Source organism: Cyprinodon tularosa, unplaced genomic scaffold (assembly GCF_016077235.1).
Source record: "Cyprinodon tularosa strain WSP-4 unplaced genomic scaffold, ASM1607723v1 ctg1597, whole genome shotgun sequence".
Lineage (NCBI taxonomy): Eukaryota > Metazoa > Chordata > Actinopteri > Cyprinodontiformes > Cyprinodontidae > Cyprinodon > Cyprinodon tularosa.
Window position 1 is genome coordinate 22330 of NW_024038434.1, and position 14445 is coordinate 36774.

The 14445-nt window shown below is 42.9% G+C and overlaps 1 protein-coding gene across 1 annotated transcript in view; it reads left to right on the forward strand.

The window, feature by feature from the left end:
- LOC119780349 (1-phosphatidylinositol 4,5-bisphosphate phosphodiesterase delta-4-like) overlaps positions 1–14442 on the forward strand; it is a gene marked incomplete at its 3' end in the record, with an annotated part of 31392 nt that extends 16950 nt beyond the window's left edge. The window contains exons 9-16 of the mRNA XM_038280367.1: positions 333–477; positions 1420–1572; positions 1848–2015; positions 7859–8015; positions 11679–11795; positions 12621–12799; positions 12883–13015; positions 14347–14442. Coding sequence (XP_038136295.1) covers positions 333–477; positions 1420–1572; positions 1848–2015; positions 7859–8015; positions 11679–11795; positions 12621–12799; positions 12883–13015; positions 14347–14442 — 1148 coding nt within the window. The remainder of the gene's footprint in view (positions 1–332; positions 478–1419; positions 1573–1847; positions 2016–7858; positions 8016–11678; positions 11796–12620; positions 12800–12882; positions 13016–14346) is intronic.
- Positions 14443–14445: the final 3 nt, after the last annotated feature.

The following is a 14445-nucleotide window of genomic DNA, read 5'->3' on the forward strand; positions in this document are numbered from 1 at the left end:
TGTGCCACTCTCTGCTGTGTAGAAAGGCCTTTATCTGGGGGGTTCTATGCACACCTACTTCAGGGAAAGGTTTCCCACGGTGGAAGCATGCTTTTTGTTTCTCTGAGTTTGACCGTGAAGAAGAGTTTCGCAGGGACCTCACTCATAGCTAACCTTAATTGTCCACATTTTTCAATGGCAGCACAGATTTCTAGAAGCTCTGATTTGATTAATTCAGTTTCATTATTCTCATACTGGGATTAACTGGAGAGATGAGCTTTGCCGTAATGTTTTATCTCTGCTGATGACCCAACATTAGAGGATAAAAGATGGATGTTTCTTCATTTTTTAAGGGCTCTTAATCGAGGTTGTCGGTGCGTTGAAGTGGACTGTTGGGACGGTGCCAACGGAGAGCCCATCGTCTATCATGGACATACATTTACCTCCAAGATACTCTTCAAGGATGTGGTCAATGCAGTGGAAAAATATGCCTTCAAGGTAGCATCATCTCTCATTTATTGTCTTCAATTCAAACATTTATTATTGTGCAGTGATGGAACACAGAACTTCCCCTTAAATAGTGCGACATCTCTGGCAAAGTGGCTTAAAGAGTTGATTTTGTCAGTAATCTTGCAAAGCCAACACCTTTATTCCTTTGTTAACTGTAAGCATGAAGCCTTCTGCAGAAGTAAGTTAGGGCATGTGCCCATGAGCATGGCAGGTTTGTTTGATCTGTGCCACATGCTAAAAGTAGCGACAAAGCAACAAAGTGGGCGTCTCATGCAGACAATATGCATGTGACACATGCTTAGTTATTGTTAGAGGTGATAGCAGCAAGTTCAACCCCTGCCAGTCAGTAAGTGGCAAAGTTGTATTTGCCTGTTCTCCATGTGTACTGTTTGCTTGCCAAGTTTGCTGATGTTGATGATTACCAGACAAAACATTATTGTATGACTTCAGAAGAACATAGTTGTTGAAAATTGGGCTGTGTTTGGTCGCTCTGATTTTGTCCCACTTTAATCCAGTTCTTTTCAATTAAAATTATGGCTTTTTTTTGTTTGCTCTAATTTGAAACAGTTAGCAGTGAGAAGAAGCCATTTTCCAGCTCTATGGCAGAGCTACTTGGCTCTTTCTCACTGACCTTAACCCACTATTCCTCCTGGTACAGAATCCATTCATACTGATGTTTGCATGGTAGCCAGAAGTAAATATATTTATCTATTTTAGGCCACATTTCTTAAAACTTTTTGGTATGCTATATATTTTATTTTGTAAAACTAATACTTTAATTTTTCACCATTCTAGATGTTCTTGATGTATATAGCTATGACTTTAAAGAATGAATCGGCCCAACACTGCAGCCTTGAAGCACCCATTATTTCAGAGGAACAGGTTAATTAGGGTCCATTAGGTCTTCCTTTCCTTCTTTCCTTCCCTCAGGTATCAGAATATCCGGTCATCCTGTCGATGGAGAATCACTGCAGCATCGACCAGCAGAGAGTCATGGCCCAACACCTCAAGCACATCCTTGGGGATAAGTTGCTTAAAGGCATGCTGGATGGCCGGCCTCCGGTCCGGCTGCCTTCTCCTGAGGTGAGCGTCCTGCAGCTGTTCTTTAATGGAGGTTTGGTATGAGAACATAGGGGGTTTAGACGTTCTTTAGCAGGCCTATAATTATGGTGCATGATTGGTCCTTCAGGATCTGACAAGGGGTAGTCCCTGTGTTCCTTCTCTGGTTTGTTCTAATCTCAACTTGTTTGGTCCAACTGCCACAGACTTGAATTTTAAATGTTTTCCTCTTAGTTCAACACAAATTCATTTGCAGATAACGCCAGAGGTTTTAGGTCAAAGTGTTTCATTTTCCTCAGGAACTTAAAGGAAAGATTCTTCTGAAGGCAAAGAAAATCGGAGGCTTAGAGGACAGCTTCAATGGGACCGGGGAAGACCCTCTGACAGGAGAGGTCAGTGAAGAAGACGAGGTGGCAGAGATAGATGAAGATAATCTGCATCGTGAGAGCATCCGGCGACGAGTGAAGGTGGGTGTGTCTCCGATGCAAACCCCAACTGCCCTCCTCTCAGAATTCATCTGTTTTACTGGCTTTTAAGCTGTTAATTGCTTTAAATCGGGAAGTGGGCTGCGATGAACGAATCAAGGTCACCCAAAGTAAAAACACTTTGCTTAATTAAAAGCATTATCATAGATTGATTGCAGCCTGCCCTATTTCTTTTCTGGGTTTTTTCAATGGGTAATTTTAGATCCACATCTAGTTCTGGTATGGGAAGGACCTGAATACGAAAGCTTACTGCGCAAAAGACAGTTCTGATATGGGAAGGACCTGAATACGAAAGTTTACTGCGGCAAAAGACAGTTCTGATATGGGAAGGACCTGAATACGAAAGTTTACTGCGCAAAAGACAGTTCTGAATCAATCAACAAAGGAATCTAAGAGGGAATCGTAGGAGGAGCAAATGTTGCCCAAAGGAAGAAAACAGCAGCAATGAAAACCCAGAAAAGTAAATACTGAGAAAGGAATAGGAGATAATAAAGGAACCAGATCAGTTAGTAGGAAGACATGTGGAACAGCTGTAGCAGAAGGAAGGCAAGGAAACTGAGGCAATGATGTAGCTGAACGATGACACAAAGAGAATAGTAACCAATGGCAACGCCAATAGTGATCTAAGAGAAATGAAACAAGAATGCAAATAACACAGAACCCAAAGTAAAGCTAAACCACTACAGTAGTATGGAAACACCTTACTGTTAATAATGAAAGCAGAAGACTTAAAGGCACAATTCCGACCCAAAGAGTTGGCGCCTATGAGTTATTTTAAATGATTCCTCAGGCCAATATACAGCGATTGACTTCTAGCATGGTAGCATCAATGCCGGTAGCATCAATGCTACCAGCGGGGCTCCCCCCTTCAAATACCGACTATGTTGGGAGAAGATGCACCGTCATTGGACAGGTCTTGTGACCTGGAAGAACGTATTGCTTTACGGCCACAGGCTCTTATATAGTCACAGAGCTAAGGCTTTAGCTCGTCTATTTTTCTCACTGATGGACTACTGGTCATGACTGAGGCAGGGAAAAACTTTAAACCCTCTGAGACTAAAGAGAGAAAATGGAAAAGGGATCGAGTCCATCTTGAAAAGGAGTTTGTAAAATCGATTCTCTTTTTTGAACTATATTATTAGACTGGTAAGTTACAGTCGGAGATCTTTGTTATTATTTCTAATGTTTAGTAGAAGCTAAATACGGACAGAGAAAGCTAGCAGCCTACGTGGCTCTTCACTGGAGCTCCACCATTGGTCCTCCGCCCTGCGCGGCACCGTCCGGCAGCATTTCTCATGGCCTTCCAGCTGAACCTAGACGCATAGCACGGTCCCCCAAGGAAAGTCACGGAGGTTGGCCAGCTAATTGTTCATTTTTGTGACAGCGCTGCAGCGCTTTTGGCCACTAGGGGCACTAGACGCTAAAGTTACAGGTCTAGCGCCTCTAGAAGCCAAAAGTTACATGAATTGACCGCATAAAAGGCGTTTTTAGTGAAAATCACCAGCGATCTGAGGAAATGCCTGGTTCACCTCGGGCAAGTAGACAGCCAATAAGAGGGCAAGGTAGAGACACCCAGGACAGCCAGGTACGCACACAGTCAGTCATCTAGAGAAAACAGATAAGCCAAAATCCATGCTTAGAGACGATGATGGAGGAAGCCAGAGTACCTGGAGAGAACCTACCCCTGCATGAGGAAAATATGCAACTTCCATGCAGGAAGACCATAGATGGATTTGAACCCAAAAACTTGCAATGTGGCTGTGCAAGCCACTGTGCTACCGGGCAGTCCCCTACCTGTCCCTTCATTAAAAATAAAGAGGGTTTGAAAGGCGGAGAGCAGAGACAAGCTGTTGCATAAGGCGATCAGCTTGCACTGTGGTTGGCCACAGAGGCAGAACAAGCATGACTCTGTCCTTTTGGCTTGTGATGCTATTGAACATCAGCAGAGCACGGAACCATTACGAGCAACGCAATAAACTGTGATAGTAACATTACTAAACAATAGGCAACTTTCAAAGAGGCAGATTAGGTATCTTCTATTGCCTTTATTTGATACGACAGTTTTGAAGCAAACAGATGCGTGAATCCCTTCAGTCAGCGGACTATGATACCAACTAGAACAGGGACTGGGTTTGGGGGATGAAGTCTTCTTCCATCTCTACTTGGCCAATAAGCTGCTTCTCCAGGGTTCCTAAACATCTGGAAGGTTGACTTGTTCTTTTATCACATGTCAATTGTTTGGAGGAGTTGAAGCATTTACTCTCTAACAAAGCCTCTAATCCAGGGGTGCTCAAGTCCAGTCCTCATGAGCTACTATCCTGCAACTTTTTGATGCAACCATTTTTAACACACTTGAACCAAATGAGTGGCTCGTTACCATGCCTCTGCTGAGCTACATGAGTGGATTGAGTCTTTAGATACAGGTGTGTTAGAGAAGAAATCCATCTAAAAGGTAAAGGAAGGTAGCTCTTGATGACTGGACTTGAACACCCCTGCTCTAATCTTCAGTTCTTACTAGTGGTGGGGAGCACTGAGATAGGTGGTTTTGATCCCTCCCACTGGACTGGCCATGGCGCTGGTTGAAAATCCTCCTGAGTTTTTCATAGATTCCAGGAACATCTTGGTGTTTTTTAGAAAAGCCCATCTAGGATAACAACAGTTCTTCAGGGATGTCCTAATGTGTCCATGTTCTCTTATCTTCCCTCTGTTGATGGTGGGAATGGTTCTGATGATGCCTAGCTTGTGTTCCATTGGGTGGAGTGAGTCAAAACCGAGGTACTGGTCAGTTTGTGTGGGTTTCCTATAGACTTCTATGGAATCTTCACAGACAGTTTCCTTTAAATTCCCTTAAATAGATATCAGTTTTTAAACTTACATCAGATAAGAAAAGAGAAAGGAGAGGGCGAACTGCCACCAAACAGCTTCAGTGAGATGCTTCTTCTGACCATCGACTATCTTTGGCTGTGTCTGACCGTCCGCCCTAACCTCTAAATCCCTCCATCACTATACAGAGCAGGGACGCTATAATGAACTCAGTTAACTCACCACTTGGACAGATAATCACTACTTTTCACTCCCTGTTGGTCACTCAACTCCGCCTCCCCGCGCTGTTCCTGCACCATTTTTGTTATTTGACAGCGGGCCGCTGTCACAACAACTCCCATGATGGTTTGCGAGGAGAGCTCTTCCAAAGCAATCTTGGATATATCTACTCGTCTGGTGACCATTGATGATCACTGCTTTTCTTCCACTAGATGTTCACACACTCATCTAAAATGGTGTAACCTCTATAAGGTGTTTAGGGCGGACATTTGGAAACAGCCTCTGCTAACGGTTTGACCTCCTGCTCACCCCAGCAAAACATCACACTTCCGTGAGATATAAGTCACCTGTAATGGCTGGCCTTCTGACCAACCATTTAGCTGGTAAAGTGTTCAACTGTGTCTATACGGTCTGTCCTGTCACACAAAGGGTTGTAGGTAATGGAAGGTAGGGGATCCCAATGCTAAATAAATTAGCGCTAGGTCCTAGCCCTTTCCTAGCTTCCAAAACTATTCGGATAGCAACTCTTATGGGGACAGCGAATGGACTTCCAACATTGCTGAAGTGCCCTTACAGATCGAAGGTATTTTGATTGAGCCTGAGTTTGAAAAGAGAAAAGTCTAACCAAGTAGTTGTTGATGGAGATGACCGAATAATGTCTATAAATGACAAACTATGGTCTTTTAGACAAGCATTGTGGGGATGGGTCTGTCTGAGGGTTGATGTCAATGTTTAGTAAAAAGCATCAGCAGGACATTAAATTCCAAGCTACTTGTGTCAGTTCATTCACCAGAGGTCAGGGCGTAGATTTAATACGGAAATATAAGCTCTCCGGGTTCCTTGGTCATGGTTTAGGTGTCCGCTGAGATGGTTGCCTTATAGAGAGGTGAAGGTGACAGTGGCGGAGGGCAGGGATGCCCTCACAGATTGGCTTTCATGTGAAAGCAGCCAGGGAGTCAGGCATGCATGCCGAGTCTCGCTGTGTAGAACATTAGAGCCGAGCAGCCATGAAGGGGAACCCTGTCAGCGCGCCTCCCTGGCACTGTGGCAGGGTATCACTTCCACTCGTGATGGGATTGGTTTCACGCTATCATGTGTTTGGGCTGAAATAAGAGTCATCTGATCTTCATACACAAGTTCAGGAGTGTCCCACAGTGAGCTTGGTGGGGCACAAAGTGGAGTCTTTGGTCAAAATCCAAGCCTTACAACAAGGCAAGAACTCATCCCTTCTTTCCAAAAGCAGTTTTCTTGCTCTTATCCTGTAGTTAATCGTTGTAGGCACTAGTGCATTGGCTAGCTAACAGAAGAATCAAAGTGGTAAGGTAAATATGGTGACATCCGGAGGAGAAGCTAAAAGCCTGGCACTATCACGCTCTGTCGGGCTTTATCGTTACAGATGTACTGATTTCTGTCCATGCAGGTGTTACAGGTGCTAAAACTGGGGATGCTACTGTTAGCGTTCAAACGGTAGAATTTTCTTTAGGAAAAAAATCAAGACACTAGAAATGATTATCTTGTTCTGGCGACGGTGCATTGGGTGTAGGAGTTTGCCCAGTAATCAGTAAACACATGAAATGATCAACATCATCTAAAGACATATTGCTTGTTCTGTCCCTAATTGTGCCAGACCTGCAAACCTTTTGTCCATGTCCATTGGAAGGCTTGAGTTTTCATCCAGCAGCGGCTTAGCAGGCAGCTAACAGCAAGGAAGCCTTAGGAGACTTTCTCATCCAGTCTGGCTCTGTAAGTTCTGAAGCTCAGAGAAATGTGTTGTTTTTGCAGCAGTTTGGTTCTGAAAAGTCCGCCATCATGACTTATCCTTGATCATTCTGGAGATCTGGGCCAGGATCTCCATGGTGGTCGCCTCTTCCGATGTGAACCCTGGGCAGCTTGATGGAAAGAGGAGAGAGATCCTCTGTTCCTCTGAGCAATTCACACCGCTGTGCCAGTTGCCTTGTGGATCCAGTTGGCTGAGAGGAGGTTGCAGAGCAGAGAAGAGAGGTCTCACAGCTCACAGGATGTTGCTGTTGTAACATGGTGTTACAATAGGTAACTAGTTGGACTGTGTGTATGATAGCCTGATGCGCGCTGTTAGCTTTTAAATACCTAAAATGGAAACAGATCCTCTGACACATAAACAGGTCTTTCACCTCTGCTCTCTATTTTTTTCTGGGTGCAAGGCTTTCCCGTTCAAACATCCTGTCCACTGTATTCTCTGTGTATTGCTTTTTTTACTGAAACATGTGTATATGTGGTGAAATAGCCTCAAATAACGTGGCTCCAATACTATATTTAAGAACTACAATAAAATAGACAACAGTGCCCCCTGCTGTTTGATGTGTATCAGCACCCAGTGTCGGTTCATCTAATGTTTGGACTAAAAACCTTCTTTACTGATGTTAACATTGTTTAATTTATTGAAATATATAAAAAAAAATCCAGTTGTTAAACTTTGTTATCACAAAATGTCCAAGGGGGTTCTGGGTAATCCCCAATATGGGGCGCTGTTAGTAACAGTTAAGCAGTCAAAAATTAGGAGCAATATTTTATGATTAATTAGTGTTAAAAGTTACTCCCCCCCACCACCCCCCAACCCCGCCCAATCATTTTGTTATTCATTCATTTATAAAAATTCATTTAAATACACAAAATGGAAAACTTTCTAAGAAAATGTGAGTAAAATGTTTGACCAAATTTTCCATAAAAGTTAATTTTATTTTATTTATTACTAGTAGCTCAATGACTTTGTAAGTGTTGGGTGTTTTTGTTTCTGGTGTCAGCAGAGGTCCAAGCAGCATTTGTCCAAGGAGCTGTCCGACTGTGTGGTCTACTGCAGGAGCGTGGCCTTCAGGAGCTTCAAACACGCCCGCCTCCACTACAGGTTCTACGAGGTGGCCTCCTTCACCGAGTCCAAGGCCCGCAAGCACCTACGGGAGAATGGTTAGCATCACCACCCATCCTCCATTCATCTGTCCATCATCCATTCATCTATCCGTCTGTCCATCATCCATTCATCTGTCCATCTGTCCATCTGTCCATCATCCATCCATTCATCCATCCATCCACCCATCATCCATCCATCCATCCATTCACCCATCCATCGATTCATCTGTCCATCATCCATTCATCCATCCATCGATTCATCTGTCCATCATCTGTCCATCATCCATCCATTATCCATCCATTGATTCATCCATCCATCATCCATCCATTGATTCATCCATCCACCATCCATTCATCCATCCATCCATCCATCATCCATTCATCCATCCATCCATCGATTCATCTGTCCATCATCCATCCATCATCCATCCATCCATCCATCATCCATCCATCATCCATCCATCATCCATCCATCCATCCATCCATCATCCATCCATCATCCATCCATCATCCATTCATCTGTCCATCATCCATTAATCTGTGCATAATCCATCATTCCATCCATCCATTGATTCATCCATCCATCATCCATCCATTGATTCATCCATCCATCATGCATCCATCATCCATCCATCATCCATCCATCCATCGATTCATCCATCCATCATCCATCCATTGATTCATCCATCCATCATCCATCCATCCATCCATTCATCCATCCATCCATCCATCATAGGCGGATCTACAGGGGTGGCATAGGGGGGCAACTGCCACCCTAAATGACAGCCTTGCCACCCCTGCTGCCACCCCAGTTGGCGGTAGGGGTGGCGAGGCTTATAAATTATGGATCATTTGAGAATTACGACCGCTAATTTCCAATGTCGGACTGCAGTGAATGCAGCACGAGATGACGCGAGAGCGACTGAGACTGATTGTTTTGAAAACCGAATGGGGCAAAGCGAGGGAGCCAGGGGTGATGGGGAGAGGAGAAACGGGATGAAACAGGTAAAAATTGATTAACTATCGAGAAATGAAATCATAATGAAAGCACAATGTTGCTAGCATAGCTGCAATGCTGATTTTGAGATGATAAAAATCAGGTTGCAGATCGTTATTTCTCTATCTATGATGTTAGTTAGGCCTGACGTCTCAGCCTCATAAAGACATATTTTCGGTCAACTATGACAGAAAAGAGACGATCAAGTTTGGTTGGTACTGAAATCAAAACGCACAAAGGCATTGGATCTAAATAAAGTTGTGAAGCGTTTTGCTGAGCAACATGGAAATCACTGCATTCAGCTGTTATAGTCATGATAACTTTATGTTTGCTCTCTGGTGAACCTTTACAGAGCTGTTACATTTTGTTTTGGCCCCTGAGAAAATCTGATATTTCCTTTAATAAAACCAAAAGTGTTAAAAGTTAAAAATGTGATACTGGTGTAAATCCTGCTTAATATGAAGCAGTGTTGTTGTTTCTTTTTTGTATATATAATATGAAACTATCCAGAAATGACCCGTATGAACCTACTCACAAGCAAAATGTATTTTTTTGTTGCTTCTTTTCAGATTTGTGGAGATTTTGATGTAACATACAGAACCCGCCTCTTTGTTAATTTGTTGATACAGCAGTATGGAGGACCAACTCTGCCATATTTAAAAATAAATACAGAAATAAATAAATGCTTAGTAAATAAATAAGCATACAATTGATTGCCACCAAAAATACAAACAACAAATAAATGTAAGTAGAAATTAAATTATACAGCTAGTCATACAGGTATATAACTCTTTTAATTGGTTTCTTTATTTCTTTGCCTTTTTAATATTTACCTTATTTATTTTTTTGTCATTTATTATCTTCAACTTAATTTTTTCATTACTTATATTTTTAAGTATTTATTTATGTGCATGTTATAATATTTTTGTCTGTTTTATTCTTCCTTTGTATTTTTTTACCCTAGTTATTTCTTCGCCGTTATTTCTTTCTGCCTGCCCTTTTAACATTTCTGCCTGCCATTATAATATAATTTCTAATTACATTTATTTGTTGATTGTATTTTTGGTGGCAATTAATTGTATGCTTATTTATTTATTGAACATTTATTTATTTATGTATTTATTTGTAAATATGGCAGAGTTGGTCCTCCATATACAGCTCTATCGACAGCATGATGTCCCTTTCATGTTGCCTTAACTGCTGTATGTCAAGTTACTGAGGAACAAATGGGGTAAATGTGTGTTCAGAGTAAACAATACATGGATGTCTGGTACCTTGTTTGGTGCCTTGACCCATTTATTTCTACTGTGTAGTTCTGCTCACTTTAGTACAGCTCATTCCATAGATCTCTGATGGGTAACTTTTTCTTTCTATCGTTTCTTCTTGTGCAAATGCTGCAAAGCTGCCTCTCTGACAGTCAGTCTCACACATCTGCGACTCAGCACCTGTGTCTTACCTTAATACCTTTCCTGTGATAAGGCCCCTCTAGAAGTAGTGTTATCATTCTTCTATCTCCTATTAAGTGAGATCACATTGTACGATTAATTATTAATATGAACTGTTTCACATGAAACACTAGTACTGTACATACTATTCTCACCAAACTGTGATAACTGTGATTAAATTCAGTGTAAACAAATGCCATATGCTGCCACCCCTAAAAAATTCCTGCCCCCCTCTTGCCACCCCATAAATATTTTTCTAGATCCGCCCCTGCCATCCATCCATCCACCCATCATCCATCCATTCATCCATCCATCGATTCATCTGTCCATCATCCATTCATCTGTCCATCATCCATTAATCTGTGCATAATCCATCCATCCATCCATCCATCGATTAATCTGTCCATCATCCATCCATCCATCGATTCATCCATCCATTCATCCATCCATCGATTCATCCATCCATCATCCATCCATTGATTCATCCATCCATCCATCCACCCATCATCCATTCATTCATCCATCCATCCATCCATTCATCCATCCATCCATCCATCCACCCATCATCCATTCATTCATCCATCCATCCATCCATTCATCCATCCATTCATCCATCCATCGATTCATCTGTCCATCATCCATTCATCTGTCCATCATCCATTAATCTGTGCATAATCCATCCATCCATCCATCCATCGATTAATCTGTCCATCATCCATCCATCCATCGATTCATCCATCCATCATCCATCCATTGATTCATCCATCCATCATCCATTCATCCATCCATCGATTCATCTGTCCATCATCCATCCATCATCCATCCATCCATCGATTCATCCATCAATCATCCATCCATTGATTCATCCATCCATCATCCATCCCTTGATTCATCCATCCATCATCCATCCATAGATTCATCCATCCATCCATCCATCTATTCATCCATCCATCATCCATCCATTGATTCATCCATCCATCATCCATTCATCCATCCATCCATCCATCGATTCATCCATCCATCATCCATCCATTGATTCATCCATCCATCATCCATCCATTGATTCATCCATCCATCATCAATCCATCCATCCATCGATTCATCCATTCATCCATCCATCGATTCATCTGTCCATCATCCATTCATCCATCCATCCATCGATTCATTCATCCACCCATCCATCCATCCATCCATCGATTCATCCATCCATCCATCCATCCATCCATCCATCCATCCATCCAGTCTAGGTCTCTCTTCATTGGATCATTTCCTTCCTAGGGGCAGAGTTCGTGCTTCATAATTCCCAGCAGCTCACCAGGGTTTATCCCACTGGCTTCCGAACAGACTCATCCAATTTCAATCCCCAGGAGATGTGGAACGCTGGCTGCCAAATAGGTGACTACGTCTAAGATTAACTGGTCCATATCAGACAGTAAGTTCTGCTCTGGTTCTGCTAAAGGCTGAACCGGCTCAACCTGAACCTCGTTCACTATTAGTGACCCTATTGAGACATTTGAGGATGAACCATAATAGAATATAATCACAGCAGGCAGACTTTACAGCAGCCTAAGTGAACATTGATCTAGAAACTAGCTGCCAACTGCTGGTGAAGGTGGTGAAGTTCTTGGTTGGTCCGGGACTGGTCCTTGGTTGGCCTTTGGCTGGCCATTGGCTGGTCTGGGACTGGTCCGGGACTGGTCCTTGGTTGATCCTTGGTTGGTCCTTGGCTGGCCCTTGGCTGGTCCTTGGCTGGCCATTGGCTGGTCTGGGACTGGTCCGGGACTGGTCCTTGGTTGATCCTTGGTTGGTCCTTGGCTGGTCCTTTGCAAAGGAAACTAAATATTTATTTAACAAAGTAAGATTTTTATAAATGAGTGAATGACATAGTGAAAAAGTGACATGGAAAAAAAGAACTCCCTTATTTTCTCTTAAAACGTGCTAAATAACCATAAATATTGTTCCTAATTTTTGCGGCTAAACTTTTCAAACGGTGCCCCATAATTTTGTGTGTGAGTTGTCGTTTTTTTATCAAATCACATTAAAGGTAAGATTTTATGTAATCTTTAATAAAAGTTCATCAAGTTACGATAGTGATAGGAGGTTGTAAAAAAAAGTCATCAGTGTACAGTGCTTACGAAGCAGTCGGCCATGTTGGACCTGCTGATTGGTTTAACCAGCTTTATGAACTTGGTGACCTTTTTTCCTCCGTTTTCCTCCCAGTTGCACTGAACTTCCAGACAGCTGGAGAGGGGATGGATCTAAACGACGGCCTGTTCAGTCAGAACGGCCGCTGCGGCTATGTCCTGAAGCCCAGCTTCATGAGAGACAGCGACAGGAGGTTTGACCCCGACCTGCCTCAGAGACGCCATGACTACCAACCCGTCATCCTTACCATCCAGGTAACGCCGCCTAAAGGTGAAATCCTTCGTTCTGATCGGTCGCCCCACATTTATTGGAGCTGTCTCACTGACCTCCCATGAAGGTGATCAGTGGCCAGCAGCTGCCCAAAGTCAACATCAAGGAGGACTCTATAGTGGACCCTCTGGTCAGAGTGGAGATCCATGGAGTTGCGATGGACCAGGCCAAACAGGAAACCAGATATATCGAGAACAATGGTACCACACACTGAGCTTCTTTCAGACAGCTGTACATCTATTTTCATTTGAGTTTTTTTTCAGAGACCTCCCCTCCTTTCAAGTATTGGGGGGGTCTCTGACCTTTTCTTTGGCCTAGGGGCAGAATGACACTATGCAACACCTCTGAACACCAATGGTGTTTTCCATTATTGAACTTGTGTGTTAGTCAGGGATTGTCCATAATCAATATCATGTTCAAGGACAGTCCCCCCAAGTCCCAGGCCATCGTTCTCAGGAAACTAGATTGTTCTGGAAATAGATGGATTGAAGATGTCATGGTGAAGAGAGAGCCGAGAGAAAAATGCAGATGTCTTGATTTAGCAGTCGGTCTGCATTTCTACCCTCACCTAGTTTATCAGTCGGTCTATGTTCCTACCCTCACCTGATTTACTGGGTGGTCTACATTCCTACCCTCACCTGATTTACCGGTCGGTCTGCGTTCCTACCTTCACCTGATTGATAGATAGATAGATCTAGATTCGATCCAGCATAGATCTAGTTTAAATGCAGTGTAGATCTAGATTAGATCCAGGATAGACCTAGTTTAGATCCAGCATAGATCTATTTTAGGTCCAGCATAGATCTGATTTAAATGAGGCACAGATCTAGATTAGAGCCAGGATAGATCTAGTTTAGATCTATCATAGATATATTTTCGATCCAGTGTAGATCTAGTTTGAATACAGCATGCATCTAGTTTAGATTCATCGTAGATCTAGTTTAGATCCAGTGTATATCTAGTTTAGATCCAGCATAGGTCTAGTTTAAATCCAGTGTGGATTTAAACTAGATTACTTCCAATATAGAGTAAAATGGTTGCTAGTACCCGGTTTCATCCCTGCAGCCTCCACTCTGGGTCCCTGAGCAAGACACTTAACCCAACAGTGCTCCCCGGGCGCCACACAGTGGCAGCTCACTTCTCCCAAAGGGTACGGGTTAAATACTGAGGGTGAATTTCTCCAGAAAGATATAAATAATAATAAATAATGTTCATTTATAACTAGCATAATGCTGCCACCACTCTGTGGGGATTAAAATTCCAGAGGGTTGTTCAGTGTTACCTTCCCCCCTCATCCTGCAAACATCAAGTTTGTTCTCATGTGGCCCAGCTCTTCCACACAAACTATTAATGGATCGACAGCAGCAACATTGTGCCAAATTTTCACAAAGCTGAGATTTGTGGAGCACTTGATTAACAGTTGTCCTCTCCGGCTCCACCAGACAAAACATTGAAATGTTTGTACAGGAAGGGTGTGAACACTTCCTTACCATGTGTTCAAGCAGCTGATAGTCTGATGTCTTCTGTCCAGGATTCAACCCTCTGTGGAACGACACTCTGCGCTTCACCATCCACACCCCTGAACTGGCTTTGGTCCGCTTCGTGGTGGAGGACTATGACAAGACATCGA